This window comes from Cygnus olor, chromosome 9, assembly GCF_009769625.2.
Source record: "Cygnus olor isolate bCygOlo1 chromosome 9, bCygOlo1.pri.v2, whole genome shotgun sequence".
Taxonomy (NCBI): Eukaryota; Metazoa; Chordata; class Aves; order Anseriformes; family Anatidae; genus Cygnus; species Cygnus olor.
The window spans coordinates 25,947,477-25,958,919 of NC_049177.1; the positions used below are offsets into that span (position 1 = coordinate 25,947,477).

The 11,443-nt window shown below is 45.4% G+C and overlaps 1 protein-coding gene across 1 annotated transcript; it reads right to left on the reverse strand.

Moving 5' to 3' along the window:
• Positions 1-6,607: 6,607 nt before the first annotated feature.
• RAP2B (RAP2B, member of RAS oncogene family) lies at positions 6,608-8,546 on the reverse strand. The gene has a single exon (XM_040567104.1). The coding sequence runs from the start codon at positions 8,389-8,391 to the stop codon at positions 7,840-7,842; it is 552 nt and encodes a 183-aa protein (XP_040423038.1). The 5' UTR covers positions 8,392-8,546; the 3' UTR covers positions 6,608-7,839.
• Between the last annotated feature and the right edge of the window lie 2,897 nt (positions 8,547-11,443).

The window sequence follows — 11,443 nt, forward strand, 5'->3', positions numbered from 1 at the left end:
AAGTGCTGAAAAACCCCGGGTGACTGATATAGGAAGTCAGCATCTTACAAAGACCTGAAACAAGCTACGACCAGATGCACATTGAGCAATTCCAATTAATCATAAAGTCTGTAAAGAATCCAAGAATATCCATCCTTGAACTCTTAGTGTTTCAGTCTAGACAGGTTTGGTTTCAACTTACTTATCACGAGAAATACAGAAGTGGGACACAAGCTACAAGTTTTATTCACAGACAGTGCTGACCACAAACAATTCCGACTAGTTTGACAGGTTGCTATCCCTGCATCTGGTAAAAGGCTACACATTGTACACGCCGAATAACCACAGTGATTTTCTGGTTTAGCAATGCTGAAAATTAATTTCTGCCAGGTCAAAAATGCTTGAAAAGGAACAAGACTCTTTTTGGTGCTTATAATTGGCTGAATGAACACGTACCCAAGTTTCTATGCTACTGTCTGATACCCAATGCACGTGGGCACTGAATTCCTGATTTTCTACGCTTAGAAAAAAAAATAAAAGTGGACATTTCCTGAGTTGTAGGTATCACATACAACTTTGTACATACGCATAAATATTTATGCTCAGAAACCTGTAACTTTTGCTATCACTACTGAGGTTGAAGCAGAGCAATACTGTAAGTAAACAAATATTGAAGTACCTGTGAACACTCTAGTTCTTTGGTAAATCAGATTTTTCAAGCCGTTTCTCAGCTGAGAGTCCCAGCCTTGGAAATACCTTAAATATACAGTGTTCTCCTTATATTTGTTTTTATTGCAAAAATACGTGAAGCATATGGCATGTATTTCTGGAATCTAGGCAGCTTGTGCTGTACAGTAATTCAAATGTGAATCTCCTCTCTATTTTTTCCCTTAATTAAAGGAAAAACCAAAAGATCCAACAGGCAAAGAGAAAGCAAAACCCACACTAAAGGAAACATAGTATTTGAAACAAGAAACACAGCAGAAAATAGACAGCCAATCTGGAACGTGGCAGAGTATTCAAAAAAGATGGGAAATCAAGATCTCGAGCATTAGAAACTTAATTACTCAAGTACTTCATTAGCATGCTTTCATCTTAACTTTGTTAATCATCAAGTAAACTTGGCAGCAAACTCCCAATACTAAACTGAGGCACGTAGCACTACCGTAGTTCATTCAAGGAGTAAAATTACCACTAGTATCATCCTTAAATACATATGGCTTCCAACTATGTTGAGTCACATTGCATCTATCATCACTGTAAAGTTCCAGGCAGGTTAACAGAGATTTTGGTGATTAGTAGCGTAGGCAGCAGTGTCGGGGAGCTATGAAAACTTGGTGTAAGATCATCGCTGGTGGATAACACATTGATTGTGCAACCTTGCTTTGCACTTTTGAATTTGTTTACCACCAGAAAAATCCACAATAGATGTTCACAAGATCTTACAAACCACATGGCATATACTAATACTACCAGCTTATTAAAACAATCCAACAATCTCTCAGCACCTTTTTCAACCTTTGGGTTTTTTCAACCTTTGGGTTGAAAAAAGATTTAGAAAATAACTCAGTCCCTATAGCATGGCGATTTTTATAGTGCTACATTAACATATATGTTAAATCATATTTAAGCATGCTCTCTATCTAGCTATAACAATCACAATAATTAATATTAGAATACTTAAACAAACCAAGGCCAGTAAAAATAACAAAGACATTTTTCTGAAATCATTCAAGTATCCTACCTCCAACTCAAAGTGCTTTTAGTATCTTTTCTGATTCAAGCATAGGGCTTAATTAAACCAAGATTTCTGCTAGACATTCGTTAAAAAAATTGCTTCCAACATTCAGGTCTGTCTTAGAGGGTAAAGGTCACCTGCACTTCTAAGGAACAGCATCATTTCTGCAGACTTTGCATCTTCAAACTCTCTCTTGATCTTCTTCCTTTGCTTCATTTGGTACTGCAACTCCAGAGCCAGAATTTCATGAGAAGTCCGTGCATCTTCACTGAAATCAACACTTTGACACAACACACAGTTGAAAAACGGAGGTGTAGGAAGCCAAAAAGGTATGCCAGAAAGATGCTGAAGCTGGAAACCAGAGCAGGGCTGGGGACACAGCCGTGCCACAGCTCCGCAGGCCAGAGAGGCCTTGCCCTCTCCTTTCATTTCTGATTGTCACAGGTGCTGTAGACTATCTGGAGACAGCAAGATGGCATGGAATTTAAATGATTCCCCTCATCAGGACAGTGTAATGCCTCCCTTCCTCGGGACTGTCGGTGTTAGGGCTGCAGGAGCCCTGCTGGTGTGGGCATCTCTGGGGGAGACCCGGGCTCGGCGCCTCCTGAGGCATCGCAGCAGGAAACGCAGCTCGGCCTGGGACCTGCCCTCAGCCTTCAGAACACAGGTGTCGCGGGGTAACAGACAGCCATGCTTCTCAGGAATACCGTCAGGTGCACAACTTTTAACAGCTAAAATGAGACTTCCTTCCAAGCACCCACATCGGGGTCCACACCTGCTTACACGGCCTACTAACAGTAGGTCAAACGCAGCTGCAGCGCAGAGCTTACCGCCTTACCTGTAATGCTATCCTCAACAACTTAACACCAGCTTGTAAGCATTCATACTAGTTATTTACATTGGTTTAACAGTAACACTGCAGAAACAAAGCATTAGGTTAATATACCTGTGAGAAATTTACCAAGGGAATACTGATGCACAGGCTGGCCTGTACCTTTTTTGCTACCCAATTCAAAGAAAAAACACTTCCATTTCAGATTAGTTTTTCCACCCAGAAGCTGATTTACAACCATTCACAAGAATACTCTCAAACATCCCTTTTCATCCTAGAGTCATAATACAACAGAATAACAAGCCTGTATCAAAAGGAAAAAAAATAATCACAATGTCACTCTGATCAGACTGCTTGCTGCGGAACTTCTTGCACAACTGTAGTCAAGCAGAGGAGACATCTGTAACCTGTTACCTGGACATTCGATCTATTCATTATGCACTTTTTATAATGTTATCTTAAAAACAAAGAGTTTTATAGAAGTAAATGATTCTTAAGTCATTAAAGCCTAAGTTACATGTCATACACCATTTTCCTAAAAATCTCTCTGTATCCCAAATAAAGCCAAGGATTCTCGATCACTTAGTCTCCTCTTTGCCCAAACCTCCAAAAGACACAGAGACTGCCAAAATAAAGTCATCACACAACAGCTGCTTCCAATCTTTTGCAACTTATTTGAACAGCTTACAAGTTCTGGTTAACTTGCTTCTAACTTTATAGTCTTTTAGATAGGAACTAAGACATATTGTTAGATTTTGCAGATTAAGTATTTACCTGTAGTATTTGCTTTATGCATAATATGTCATCTAGTGAAGCACTGCTCTAGCATCAACACTTTTAAATAAGCACTGTGGTGCATTAGAGCAGTCATACTCCTCCAAACATTTAAGATTGCTATAGAGAGATTCTAATGGCTATTCTTAAGCTTTCTGCGCAGAAATCTCTGCTTGATGCCTTTATCACTTGACTAGTTCAAGTTTCATTGGGTGTTTTCTTCATCGTGATGGTAACTGCATGCAGAATTGAGATCACAAAGGGTGAGATCACCTATGGCAAGGGCAATAATTTTGACTCCAACTTCAACTAAGTCTACAGAAATACACACACACACACACACCCTTCCTTGGGAAATACAGTGAGCTTCTTGATTACAGACTAATAAATCGTTAGTCTACTTAAATTAAAAACAAACCAACACACACACACAAGACTCAGTCCCAGCAACACACTTCAAATATCATCACTATAACTCATCTGAGTTTCTTTAATCGTTTGAACTAAAACCTGCTCTTCAATCATTCTCTCAGCTGCTACGCATATGCTTGCCAGAGATTGTCACCCCCAAATAAAAAAAAATTTACAAGTCAGGCAAATGTTGAATTCCTACAAAAATGAGATTTTATATCATGATGTTATAACAACATGACAGGAAGGAGAATCTCATTGACATACACATTTTGTATAAAGCTGTAAACACTGTAGGAGGAGGCTATAAGCTACAAAGATCATTATTTGAAACTATTCCACCTTTGAACAGAGCTCATGTACATAAGCTTGCTTCTATAGCAAGTCTCAAACCTCTTCAGAACATGAATGGGCACTCAGAATAGAAGTTCCCAAGGGTACAGTGAAGGTCTATCAAGACAGGTTTTTGGGTTGCCTGCTATACAAATCTGGAGAGCAAGACAGCTTCTGATAGCAGTACAGCTCCAAACGCTTTCCATTTACCATCATAGGAGCTGTCCATTAATTTGAATGGCAGCGGATTCAAGAGGACACGTATGCCACTCCTTTTCATATAAAACTCTTAAAGAAAATGGAATTTCTTGCATTTTGTCACTCCTCAAAGAAATCTGATACTTAACAACACCTGCATGCAAGGAGCATCCAGATGAAGAAGTCATAAAGAGACAGCTGCCCCTTATTCAGAATGCCCTTTGCAAAAACTTGCCAAACATTCGTTTGAGAGAAGCAGAACCGTCAAGGAACCTCACAGCCACAGAACGTAACATGGCCTGCAGAACTGTAAGCATCAATAAAGCCTGAGCACTGTGTTGAGAAGAACAACTGTATTGAAAATGAGGTTTAAAATACTGCACAGTTACAATCACAGAGACTGGCATTTTAAAGGCATGCTTTCTTGCGATAGAACAAGCTTGGATTTTTAAAGATACAATCATAATGCACAGCAAAATAGGTGGCCATGAGACCAGCCTTAAACTAAGGCCTTGTTTACATGATTTCTGGACTGTCAGGAAGTATTCTGGCTGGGCATGTAATTTTTCTTCCAAACCAATTAAATTTTTGCAATTCTCACTGTGAAAAGAGCTATATACCACCTTTGTATTGACACTGGTGTAACATTCCCACAGGGAAAAGAAATAAAAGAGTACCTTTATATTGATACAATATTTTCCTCTAGTGTACAAGCAAATATAGCTTTCATTATTCAGTCAAGTTAAAGCAGTATGTGTTTTTTTTTTCTACTTTATAGACAAGGCCTATGTTTAACAAGCACCAAAACACTTCAAAGTATTTGGAAGATCAGACTACTGAGCTCTACTATTTGTACTGTCCTCACCAAGTCATAGAGAATATTGAACATCTAAATACATTCAAAACTCTGATTAGACCCATGCCGTATTTTTTTGATTTTTTTAAAATCCTTCACTGTTTGACGAACACACCTTTTTGGCAAGAACTAGAGTATATCTACAAAAAAAAATCATAATCCAGAATTTACTAAGTTGCCTTCAGCTGCTCTGCTAGGTTAAGGAAAACTGGACTTCATACCCCTCTGTGTGCTACTTACACCCATTTTTGCATCATTCCTCAATCACAACACAGGCAACAGGAGAACAGGAGGCACTACAAAACATGAATAATCCGTTATCTGTTGTGGAGAACAGAATGAATATCTGCTTTTACCATGCTGAATGAGTTGCTTTCAATACACTGATCTGGAGCAAGGCTTGTTAGGTGCTAAAAATATATATAATCCCACTGAATTTAAGGCAAATTGGACCATCACAATAGCTGAGATATTAATTTATGGCAAATTGTATTTTTAAAACTTCAGTGCAAGATATGGCTGCAATCAAGCTTTCATCATTTTCAGTACAGTATTTTTGTTAAAAGAAGCCCCTAACATTCAGAACATACTCTTATCCCAATTTTCAGGAGATACTGCATGTTGCTAAAATCAATATCCAATCCCCAACTGGAACACAATGTTATCATTTTAATTTCAATCACTGAGGTTTCACTGTGTAGAATTAAGCTAAAACAAAAAACACTCCTTCCAGTGTTGAAACAGAAAACTTTCCTAGTTAAAAGAAGAAATGATTGGATTTATGGTAGACATCAAGGCGGTTTGTTTTCAGTTGGCCTAATTAAAAAACCTTTACACACCATTGCTCAGTTTCTGTTTCCACGTCGTATAGATAACTTCAAGTCTTCTTGGGATGGAGAAAAAGAACTGCGCTTTTTGTATACTAATCTTTAAAGAAGGGGCTAAGAGAGGAAGGTAATGGAGGTAAACAAACTCCCTAGATCTTCCAAATCACAGAAGGTACAGATCTCCTCCCACCCCAATCCTTCCTCATAGGAGGAAAGTAGTAATAGTCTCGATGCATAATTTTAAAGAGTTAAAACGTAGCAAGATTAAAACTTTAATTTTTTTAAATAATTGCCCTTTAGAATTTTGTTCTTCCTAGTAAACCTGTTCCTAGTAAAGGATAAGGTCCTGATCTTACAAGACGTTTTCGCACTGAAGCCGCGTCACCTTCCTAAAGCTGCCTACTGAACACAGCGTTCCACACGCATGCTGGCATCACATAGCCCCAGGACCTAAGCACATATGAAAAGCTGTATCACCAATTGTTATTTTACCCAATATTTAGCAATCCTGGGGCTTGTTTTTTGTCTTTTTTTTTTTTCAGCACTGTCCTTAGCTAACCCAAGCCCCCCATGCCACTTTTACATCTATTACAATATAAATCAGGATTAACGGCCTATGTGAAAGTGTTTCGTGTAATACATAAAAGCGCACAAAGTTGTTTTCTAAAAAACAGCATTTGTATTAAAATTCTGAAAATGGATAGACATCTTTTAAACGCATGTCTGGAATCAAAATGACAGTTGTTAGAATTTTCTTGGTACATCACAACGTTAAGGTTTCTTTCTTTGCTGGCTGGAGGTACATCCCACACAAAAAATAAAATAAAAACAGAAAGAACAAAAAAGCCCACCCCCAAAATCCCAAAAGGCTAAATTCTCGCAAATTTGAAGTAAATGAAGCCCGAACTTGCAAGACATGGAAATTACAGTTAAAAGGCTCAGATGGAAATAAGAAATAAATTCCACTAACAATAGGCCCTTTTGTCCTGGCTTGTTCAGTATGATTACTGAAAGGAAACTGTTAAGTAGTTTTTGGAGTAGTAGATAATGGGATTCTGTGGAGCTTTCACAGGTTGGCACCGGCTGGAACAGCTGAGTTTTGAAGGCACTCTACAGACACAGGGCTGCTCTTGGCCCTGTATCGCATTTAGGAAGTCTTTGCACTTTTTAGAGAGCTAGTCATCAAAATCAGTTATTGCCAACCCAAAAAGAAAAACCCTATAAACCAAAACACCGCCGCTCCCACCCGCCAAAGGATAAAATAAAAACGAAATCACACACACACGCACACCTAAAAAATTGTGCAGATTTGTAACATTTTCACAGCTGATTAAAAAAAAAAAAAAAAACAGGAAAAAACCAACACGCTACCACTCTCTGCAAACTCCCATCTGATACAGCAGGTAAACAAAATAGAAAATTATTTCACAAGTGATCAGCAGACGCTTTCCGGCACCCCACGCTGGCGGCAGCAGCGCTGCCAGTCCCGCTCCGATGTGCAATGCCCGCTTTGCATAGATCCGCGGCGCCGGGCCGGGCCCGGCCTCCTCCCGTGCCCGCTGCCCACAGCCGTCTGCGGCAGACACCAAGGGAACACGCGACGGTCGAGACTCGATGAACGTACATGCTGAGAAAAGCCACGTTTCCAACGCGATTTTTTTTCTTTTTTTTTTTCTTTTTTTTTTTTTTTTCTTCCCCCCCCGCGGATGCCCGGGGCGCCGCGCCCGCCCCCCGGCCGTGCCGGTGCCGGTGCCCGTGGCGGTGCCGGTGCCGGTGGCGGTGCCGGTGCCCGGCGGCGATGCCCGGCGCCGGTACCCGGTGCTCGGTCCCGGTGCTCTCGGTGCCGGCCGCCGCGGACCTTTGTTCCCGCAGCCCCGGCCGCCGGCCGCTCTCAGAGGATGGCGCAGGCGGCGCAGCACTGCTCGTCCCCGTTGGGCTGCGAGGCGTAGTTCATCTGCCTGACGATCTCGGCGAAGAGCTCGTCCACCGAGGCTTTGTTTTTGGCCGAGGTCTCCATGAAGGGGCAGCTCCACTCCTCGGCCAGCGCCTTGCCTTCCCCGAAGGAGACCTCCCGCTCGCCCTCCAGGTCCACCTTGTTGCCCACCAGGATCATGGGCACCCGCTCGTACCTCTTGACGCGGATGATCTGGTCCCGCATGGGCTTGATGTCCTGGAAGCTCTGCTGGTTGACCAGGCTGTAGACCAGGATGAAGCCCTGCCCGTTCTTGATGTAGAGGTCCCGCATGGAGGCGAACTGCTCGGTGCCCGCCGTGTCCAGGATCTCCAGCACCGACGGCGAGGAGTCCACCTCGATCTCCTTGCGGTAGAAGTCCTCGATGGTGGGGTCGTACTTCTCGATGAACGAGCCGGTCACGAACTGGACGGTGAGGGCGGACTTGCCCACGCCGCCCGAGCCCAGCACCACCACCTTGTACTCCCGCATGGCTCCCGGCGCGCCGCCTCCCTCGCCTCCCGCTCGGGGCTGCCGCTTCCCTCCCTCCGCCCGCCCTCGCTGGAGGAGGAGGAGGAGGAGGAGGAGGAGGGGGAGGAGGAGGGCGGCGGGCCGGGAGGCAGGCGGCGGGCAGGGAGGGGCGCTCCGCGGCGCCGCGCGGGGCCCGCCGGGGCGGGCAGGGGCCGGCCGCGCCTCACGGGCCCGCTGCGGGCCAGCCCCGAGCCCGGCAGCGCCGCGCCCCGGGGCCGGGCGGCGGGGAGGGGGCGTGCGGCGGCGGCGGGGGGAGGCGGCGCGCAGGGGGCGGCGGAGAAGAAGCAGGAGGAGGAGGAGGAGCGGGAAGCGCCGAGCGGCCGCGCCCAGCCCCGCCGCGGCCCATAGCGCCCCGCGGCCCGCCCCGCTCCCGCGGCCCGCCCACACCGGCCCCGCTCCGCCTCCCCCCGGCGGCGGCGCCGCGCGGGAGAGGCGGCGGGGAAGGGGCCCGAGCTGCCCGGGATCGCCGCCCCTTATCGCGGGGCACGGCCCGGGCATCTCCCCGGCAGCGCCCCTGCCGCCCGTATCGGCCCTCCCCAGGGGTCGCCGTGCCCTCCCTCGGCGGGGCTGGGCCGGGCGGCGGCGGGGCCCTCCCGGGGCCGCCCCTCCGGGCTGTGCGGGCCCTTGGGGTCCCCCGGTAGCGCTCCCCAAGACCCCTCCGGCCCGGGTGGCTCCAGAGGCTGAAGGCGCCCGCCCTGCTGCCAAAGCCTGCCTCGGGGGAAAGTCCTCGCTGCTGGGCGCCCTCCTTGGGAGCGGCGTGGGGCCGGCTGTCCGCCCTCCCGCCAGGCCTCCCTGTACGGCCGTGGTGCGGCAGCTCCCGAGGAGCCCCTTCCAGCACACCCCGACCAACTTCTCAGCCTCTCCTTGTCCCGCCGAAGCCAGAGCCGGCCGGCCTTTGGGGCTGAAAATGTGGCAGTTGCCACATGTCGCTGCTGCTGGCGTTCCGTGGCCTGCTAACTGCCGTTGAGCCTGGTGGGGTTGAGTCACGGGGACTGGCTTTTTGCCACTGTTTGTAGAAGTCATCCTCCTATCAATCAGACATTCCTTTCAAGAAAATATCATTAGTTATTTTGGCACCCTCTGGTCTTTGCATTTACGCCGTAGCCAGTTCTTTACTGTTCAGTCTTTATTCAAATAATTGCGGCGCGTAAGTCCCTTTTATCACACCTTCTTGTTTATAAATCTAGTTTAAACATAGTAGTTGGTGCAACAGGCCTTGGTAGACAAAGACAGAAATATTTGAAATAAACTGTAAGCAGCATTCTCTTACTACCAGACAGTTCTCACACAGCTAAATTCTGATTAAATTATTTTTGCCAGAATTCACGGTGGGGATTCTCTCTGCTGGGTCTGGCTGCACTGCATCTCCAGTGATCCTCAGGAGAGAACAGCATCTATGGCAATCCCCTCCCTGCAGGAGCTTCAGTGAAACCCCCATACTGTTGTTTGTGCGGGTCTTTGCCAATGAAACCTCTCCCCACGAAGACAAAGGTTGCGTTCTGCCAGCCCTGCTGTGGGGCCGGTAACAGTTCCAGCTGTTTCTGCTGAGGACGCCCGCACCCATGGCTTGCTGTGACTTCAGATAAAGGGTGTCGCAGTCACTCAGGGTGGAAGAGAAGCGTCGGGCCACAACTTTCTTAAACGCATCGTGTAGCTGAAGGCTGGCACTCCCCGTGTTTGTTTTGTAGGTTTAGGTCATGCCCTGTACCTGTCTCTGCTGAGTCCCCAGATAGGCCGCCGGTGTGCCAGGCCTCCTCTGCCTGGTTCCTCCCAGGTGCAGTCTTCTCACCCGTCTGCAAAGTGTCACCTGCAGGCTGATCCTCAGCTAGGTCACTGTACAGAGCTCTACGGATCAATCAATTGAATGTTTTACCTGATATTGAGCCCCGAGGACTGGGCTTTGGCTGCCTTTCTGTTCTAGACTCTACCTACAGCATTGCCCTTAACTTGTGACAAACCTAAGGCCGTCTTTATTCCACAGGAGCACTGCTGTTCTTTGAAAAAGTGAAATAGACCTCTGTGAGCACCTCTAACTGCATGTTCCTGAATGGGCCTCAAGGACTGCTCACCTCCTGCATGCACATGCAGAGATATTAGTTTTGGAAACAAACTAACCCAGACTGAGGCTTTTAAGCCCTTTCCCCACCGCTCCCTGTTTCTCATTTCGCTGTCTGTATGATTCCCCCTCCTAGTGGTACTCCAGAGATGGGGTAGCACATCTAATCCTGACAGCGCGCTCCCACCTTCAGTTAAGCGAGCCAAAACCAGTCATTGACCAGCCATTGTTTGCAAAGTTATCTTTAAAAACAGCTATAAAAATTGGTTGAAAGGCTACAGTATCACTGAGAAAATACTGTATTTTCTTGTTCTGCTGACATACTTTGCTTGCCCTGCTCTAAGGTTTTGGGTACAATACGGATTTGTTTACCTTCATCACCTCTACAGCGTACCCACATGCAAATTACTTACACTGCACTTTCCACTAACATGGCAGCAGAAGATTTTATAAAGACCAGACAATGGTAACATTGGCTTAAATCCAATCCATTTAATCCCAATTCAGCATTGAATCATTTATTTCAAGGACAGAATAAAATTTCAGTATATATATTTTTTTCATTCTTCCTGATGCTATTGATTGCTGTCATTTCTGAGGGAAATGTTTTGCGTTCAAAGCAAAAACTGATCTTTATGCTGTTGACAGCTTGAAAATGTCAAAGTAGAAATCATCTTAAAAGTATAAATTTGGTTACTAAGTAGTTTACCATACAATATTTACATATATAACTGGCTTTTATTGAGTTGAGTAAACCTGCTCATTATTTGTGTGAGTAGTTTTACCGAATGATTGTCTGCATAATTTAGAAAGATCAGGTCATGAGCTTTTTCTGTTACAGTTACCTTTGCCCATAAAAGTATCAGCATCTTAAAACTATAAAGCATTGTTGATTGCTCTTTTTTCTTTTCCCCAAAATGAATTTCATTAATTATAGCTAAAAGACTAAACTTTTGT